Source organism: Branchiostoma belcheri, unplaced genomic scaffold (assembly GCF_001625305.1).
Source record: "Branchiostoma belcheri isolate BF01 breed outbred unplaced genomic scaffold, Haploidv18h27 scaffold818, whole genome shotgun sequence".
Classification (NCBI taxonomy): Eukaryota; Metazoa; Chordata; class Leptocardii; order Amphioxiformes; family Branchiostomatidae; genus Branchiostoma; species Branchiostoma belcheri.
In genome coordinates this window covers 1,234-8,425 of record NW_017804485.1, presented here as the reverse complement: position 1 = coordinate 8,425, position 7,192 = coordinate 1,234, and the positions used below count along the sequence as shown (strand labels likewise).

General features: G+C 41.7%; 1 protein-coding gene across 1 annotated transcript; it reads left to right on the top strand.

Annotated features, from left to right (window-relative positions):
- Positions 1-756: 756 nt before the first annotated feature.
- Positions 757-5,258, top strand: LOC109486625 (gastrula zinc finger protein XlCGF57.1-like). The gene is made up of 2 exons (XM_019790483.1): positions 757-1,564; positions 4,214-5,258. The coding sequence occupies exons 1-2, from the start codon at positions 780-782 to the stop codon at positions 5,055-5,057; spliced, it is 1,629 nt and encodes a 542-aa protein (XP_019646042.1). The 5' UTR covers positions 757-779; the 3' UTR covers positions 5,058-5,258.
- Positions 5,259-7,192: the final 1,934 nt, after the last annotated feature.

Here is a 7,192-nt window from a genome sequence, read left to right as displayed (position 1 = left end):
AATCAACAAAAAATTATATCCTCGCAATCTAGTGTGCAATTTTACGTACCGAATAAGCAAATTCACTGTTATGAAGGGATATTCTTGTGTTGGTGATGAGGAAAGCGTTAATCTAAGACTAAGTTATGAGTATGCGGTAAACCCCTACGCGAGCCCCGCCCAATTCTCACATATGGATTCCATCTCGCCCTGACCCTGCCGCCCTGACGCCAGACGGGAATGTGAAAACATCGGGACGGTTCATTAATGATGGAGGGGAGGGTGAACAACTTTAAATCTCTCAGCGAAACACAAAAAAAACATTTGCTATACATATTAAATTGGCACACGGTATTATTGGCAGTTGAGTGCGTAATCAACGCAACTGAAGTATGGATGGCAAAAATATACAAAACGAACGCCTACAAACACGTCACAAATAAGCCGAAGCCCAGACCATTGCATGACAAGCATGAAGGCCAAGGGACAGTTCATTAACTGTTACAACGTTATACTCTCAAAGACCCTGCATAACAACACAGCAAAGACAGCTCACTTTTTACCCGTCTTTTAATTGCGGTGTCTCAGCACAGTGTGGTTTCTGCTAGTTGCTTTAGTAACCGTTTTACAGACAACGAGCATTTGTTTACTTGTCCTATAACTCGACCATACATAGTACTACTAAACTATATGCATAGTCTACTAAACTATACGTAGTACTACTCAACTATACATATTTCTGCATGTTTTATAGGTAGCTTGTTTCATTTTTTACAGAGGTTGATCCGGCTCTCGTTGACATGGCAACAACAAGCAGCAAAGAAAGTTTGGAGGACGTCGTGAGAGGATCAGCAGGGGGTTCTGCCAACACCGTTTCCACCTGGCAAGGAGGATCAGCAGGGGGTTCTGCCTATATCGTTTCCCCCTGGCAAGGAGAAAGCTGTGCGGAGTCTGGAGAGGAAACCGGGAGGCAAGACAAAGGTGTGAAAGTGTTCAGGTGTGAGGAGTGTGCCAAGCAGTTCAGTTGTCTTAGTCATATTGAGAGACACGTGCGGACTCATACAGGGGAGAAACCCTACAGGTGTGAGGAGTGTGCCAAGCAGTTCCGTCGTCTTAGTGATCTAACGAGACACATGCGTACTCACACTGGTGAGAAACCCTACAGGTGTGAGGAGTGCAGCAGACAGTTTAGTCAGCTAGATAAACTGAAGAGCCAAATGCGAACTCACACTGTGGAGAAACCCTTCAGGTGTGAGGAGTGCAGCATTCAGTTCAGTCAGCTGAGTGGCCTGAAGAGACACATTCGGACTCACACAGGGGAGAAACCCTACAAGTGTGAGGAGTGCAGCAGGCAATTTAGTAGACTGGATCATCTGAAGATTCACATGCGGATTCACACAGGAGAAAAACCCTACAGGTGTGAGGAGTGCAGCAGGCAGTTCAGTCAGCTGCGTCATTTTAAGACCCACATGCGGACTCACACTGGGGAGAAACCCTACAGGTGTGAGGAGTGCAGCAAGCAGTTCAGTCAGCTGGGAAATCTGAAGACTCACATGCGGACTCACACTGGGGAGAAACCTTACAGGTGTGAGGAGTGCAGCAGGCAGTTTAATGATATTGGGAATCTTAAGAAGCACAAGCAAACCCACAAAGGTGGAACGCAACAGGAGTGAAGACTGTGGGATGCTGTTTAGCGCCATAGGCTCATCCTCCTTCGCAGGGCTAAAATCCTCCGGTTCCCTTCCGGTTTTAGCCCTGCTATTTACCGCTGACAGTTTGACTTCTGGTGACGTCACCGCCAAACTGCTGTCAGCCAATCAGAGAATTTGCGCACCGAGCTTTGCGCAAAAACCGCAAAGGTCGCTGGGAACCTATTAGCCAATCAGGTTACGTCTTACATGACAGGCCAAGATGGCGGCTATTACAGATACTACAAGTTTCGTGCGAGCCGTGCAAGATTTATTTGGAGTCGAGCGGCTTCGTGAGCATCAGCAGTCGACGCTACGGGCGCTGCTTGATGGCAGAGACGTTTTTCTGAGTGTGCGGACAGGAGGAGGGAAGAGCCTGTGCTATATGGGCTTCCCAGCAGCGGCCAAAGCCCTGGCCAAAGCCGAGACAGAGTTAGGGCAGGCCCCCCGACATCCGTCTGGTTTGTGCCAAATAAGGCAAGCTCATGAATTATTTATAAGTGACGTCACCAGAAGTCAAACTGTCAGCGGTAAATAGCAGGGCTAAAACCGGAAGGGAACCGGAGGATTTTAGCCCTGCGAAGGAGGATGCACAGGCTATGTTATTACCCAATTTGACGCACAATCTAAGAACCGTTTTTCTGTAAGATGTGCCAAAGATACTGCATGGAGGCGAGAAAGCCTACAAGTTCGATGTAAAGATAGCAGTAAGACTACCCCTAGTAAATGTATCAGTTATCCCTATTTGTTTGATTTGGTTTGGTTTATCTCTTCAATTCCTTTTGCTTTTAGTTTGGTAGATCATAACTATTAATTGCATACACATGTATCAGTTCAGTTCATCCTTCAGGTGACACTATACATGTATAGTATATTGTTCATTTCTTTAATTCAAGTTGCCTTTATTTTGTCGTATATACTCCCTTTGTTTTGGAAGTATCCCTTCTGTTATAGGTGATAAATATTTCTCAGTTTCCTTAGTGATGGTAAAATAAAATACGAAAAATACCAACTATAAAATTAATGTTCCAGGGAACTTTTTGTTTTGTTATTTTTAACATATTACGTAGACTCTTTATCTTTTTATATCATTGCTAGTTAACATAGATATGTTTGTTAGCATTGAAAGCAGTTTAATATAACAAATATGTTGTACAACACCTACGGTTTTATTAGGTTCTTTTCTTTCATTGTTGTTCGGTTAGGTTAGCCGTTCTTAATTGTTTTGTTGTGATTCTTATCACATTAACTTTAATAGTATCCATTAGACGATGTACATAATCATAATCAGTAACTAATATCGGGAAGTGATTGTACACGTTAGGTTTATATGAAAGTATTAGTTTCGTTTTCCAGTTGAAGTTTCCTTGACAAATTGTGTGCCCATATTTTCTGTTTAGTGAATTATATCTTTTGACTACTTTCAACCCAGTGTTTTTTTTAATGTTTAATTTTTATTTTAGAGGATATTCATTGTAGATTGATGGTATCAGGGTCTTGTTATGACAATTACATCAAAATAAATCTTATTCAAGTTGTTGGTGCATACTCTTTGTGAATTTTGCATTTTACTGAATTAGTTTTACACTATGTTTAAATTTTTCCCTTTATTGTTTATTGTGCTCTCATACTTTCTCAAAGTCTGAGCGAAGCAGGTAGCCTAAACGGTAAGTGCACTGGGCCTTCGTTTAGTCTAGATATACTTTTTTTTTCTAATCAATACAAAAATGAGCCTGGTGTTGGCATTATACATCAATGATTTGTATTGATACTCAATCACTAAATACCTTGAAAACTAAAAAAAAAACAATGTAGATTAAAAAAAATATTTTCTTTGGAAATGTTCATAGGAGATTTTTAAAGTAATGGTTTTCTGTTACAGTTAAATTTGTAGTATGAGCAAGCCAAATAATGGCCTTTGTTCTAAGGCCTGTGCGCAATTTGTTGGGTAATCAGGTAATGTATAGGTAATGTAGAATTAAGGTCATGTTATGAACTAAATGAAAAATCAATGTAGATTATCTGGACAATTTTTCATGACATAAAACACCTGTGCGTCTGTAAAATCTGGCAAACCCTTTCAGGGTGTCCGTAGCATAAAAAAGGGAGTACAGAGATTCTTTTACTCTAGATCACATTGGTTATTAAAACGTAAAGAATACACATGTTTATTTCTCTAGAACAGTGTACCTCTGACGAAGACATGAGATCTCCGACCTCTAGTTACTACTAAACTATGCATAGTCTACTAAACTATACGTAGTAGTACTACTCAACTATACATATTTCTGAGTGTTTTATAGGTCGCTTGTTTCATTTTTTACAGAGGTTGATCCAGCTCTCGTTCACATGGCAACAACAGGCAGCAAAGAAAGTTTAGAGGACGTCGTGAGAGGATCAGCAGGGGGTTCTGCCAACACCGTTTCCACCTGGCAAGGAGGATCAGCAGGGGGTTCTGTCTACACCGTTTCCCCCTGGCAAGGAGAAAGCTGTGAGGAGTCTGGAAAGGAAACCGGGAGGCAGAACAAAAGTGTGAAAGTGTTCAGGTGTGAGGAGTGTGCCAAGCAGTTCAGTTGTCTTAGTGATCTAAAGAGACACATGCGTACTCACACTGGTGAGAAACCCTTCAGGTGTGAGGAGTGCAGCAGACAGTTTAGTGAGCTCGGTAGTCTGAAGAAGCACATGCGGACTCACACTCGTGAGAAACCCTACAGGTGTGAGGAGTGTGGTAAGCAGTTTAGTGAGCTGGGTGATCTGAAGAGGCACATGCGGACTCACACTGGGGAGAAACCCTACAAGTGTGAGGAGTGCAGCAGGCAGTTTAGTAAGCTGGGAAATCTGAAGAGGCATATGCGGATTCACACTGGGGAGAAACCATACAGATGTGAGGAGTGCAGCAGGCAGTTCAGTGAGCTTGATAGTCTGAAGAAGCACATGCCAACTCACACTGGTGAGAAACCCTACAGCTGTGGGGAGTGTGGCAGTCAATTCAGTAGACTGGATCGTCTGAAGACTCACATGCGGACTCACACAGGAGAAAAGCCCTACAAGTGTGAGGAGTGCAGCAGGCAGTTTAGTGACCTTGGTAGTCTGAAGACTCACATCCGGACTCACACAGGAGAAAAACCCTACAGATGTGAAAAGTGCGACAGGCAGTTCAGTCAGCTTGGTAATCTGAAGGCTCACATGCGGACTCACACTGGGGAGAAACCCTACAGGTGTGAGGAGTGCAGCAGGCAGTTCAGTCAGCTAGATAATCTGAAGACTCACATGCGGACTCACACTGGGAAAAAAACCTACAGGTGTGAGGAGTGCAGCAGGCAGTTTAATGATATTGGGAATCTTAAGAAGCACAAGCAAACCCACAAAGGAGGAACGCAACAGAACTGAAGACTGTGGGATGCTGTTTAGCGCCACAGGCTATGTTATTACCCAATTTGACGCACAATCTGAGAACCGTTTTTGTGTAAGATGTGCCAAAGATACTGCATGGAGACGAGAAAGCCTAAAGGTTCGATGTAAAGATAGCAGTATAGGACGTTTACTATAAGACTATCCCCAGTAAATGTAGCAGTAATCCTAATTTGTTACCTCCATGAAAAATGGAAGTATTGTTTGGTTTGGTTTATCTCTTCAATTCCTTTTGCTTTTAGTTTGATAGATAATAACTATTAATTGCATACATGTATCAGTTCAGTTCATCCTTCAGGGGACACTATACATGTATAGTATATTGTTTATTTCTTCAATTCAAGTTGTCTATATTTTGGCGTATATAATCCCTTTGTTTGGAAATATCCCTTCTGTTATAGGTGATATATATTTCTTAGTTTCCTTAGTGTAAGTGCCAACTTCCAATTTTGAATTTCCCGCCAGTAGATTAAGTTAGTATAGCTTCCCGCCAACTCCCTGCCCCCCTGAGCACCAGGGTAGGGAGCCCGTCTGTCTGGGACTTAGGTAGACAAGGCGACAGGCAGTGCATAAGGCACAAGCAGAGAGACAGAAGTCTGGTGTGGTTCGTGAGTTAGGACCAAAAAGGCCTGGGTACAGAAGTCCCAGGAAAGACCAGAAGAGGATTACAAAGGCCTGGATACAAGGATCCAGGAAATCCAGAAAAGGATTATCAAAGGCCTGGATAGAGAGGGTCCAGGAGATACCAGAGGATATTCTGTGGAAGGACGATGAGACCATACCAGTTTTACGCCAAGAACTCGCCAGGAACTCGCTAAGAGCTAGCCAAGAATTCACCAGGAACTTGCTAAGAACTTGCCAAGAACTCGTCAAGAAGTTAACAAGAACTTGTGCTTTGTTCCTCGAGTTGGGATCAAGAAATCAAACTGCACCTAGGAATACAATTACCAACAAGAACTCTACCAGCAAATTCAGAAACATCGAACTTATACGGCGGAAGTAGAACAGGGCGGATTTCAGTTTGTATTACTAACTCTACTGAAGATTAAACATTTATGACGTATTCCAATCAGTTTGTACGACTTCTTCCCTGAAGACCAACAGAGGTGAGTTCGGTAACACTTCCTCATACGTCCATCCCATGCAGAATAGCAGCAGCCACAGTAATAAAGTGGTGCTGCGCCTACACTTAGTGATGGTAAAATAAAATACGAAAAATACCAACTATAAAATTAATGTTCCAGGGAACTTTTAGATATGTTTGTTAACATTGAAAGCCGTTTAATATAACAAATATGTTGTATTACTATTCAGTATACTATACTACACACCTACGGTTTTATTAGTTATTTTTATTACATTGTTGTTCGCTTAGGTTAGCCGTTCCTAATTGTTTTTGTTATACAGTACAGTAGTTGTTGTGACTCTTATCACATTAACTTTAATAGTATCGATTAGACGATGTACATAATCAGTAACTAACATCGGGAAGTGATTGTACACTTGAGTTAGCGTTAGGTTTATATGAAAGTATTAGTTTCGTTTTCCAGTTGAAGTTTCCTTGACAAATCGTGTGCCCATATTTTCTGTTTAGTGAATATCTTTTGACTACTTTCAACCCAGTGTTTTTTTTTAATTTCCAATTTTTATTTTAGAGGATATTCATTGTAGATTGATGGTATCAGGGACTTGTTATGACAATTACATCAAAATAAATCTGATTCAAGTTATTGGTGCATACTCTTTGTGAATTTTGCATTTTACTGAAATAGTTTTATACTATGTTTAAATTTTTCCCATTATTGTTTGTTGTGCTCTCATACTTTCTCAAAGTCTGAGCGAAGCAGGTAGCCAAAATGGTAAGTGCACTGGGCCGTCCACGGTGGTAAAATCTGGGCTGAAAAGTTCCCACATGTCATAGAACCCGAACTGTGTTCGATCGTGTTCGATCTGGGGAATTCGAATCGAACCCGCGTTCTATTTCGGGGTCACCTGCGGTCATTTACTATAAAGCGGCAAAACAAGCCTTTCTACCTCCGTGCATTGCAACAGATAAAAAACAACACTTTTCTGTAGATACAAACAGTTTCCAGGATAGTACATGTCCGCTATCA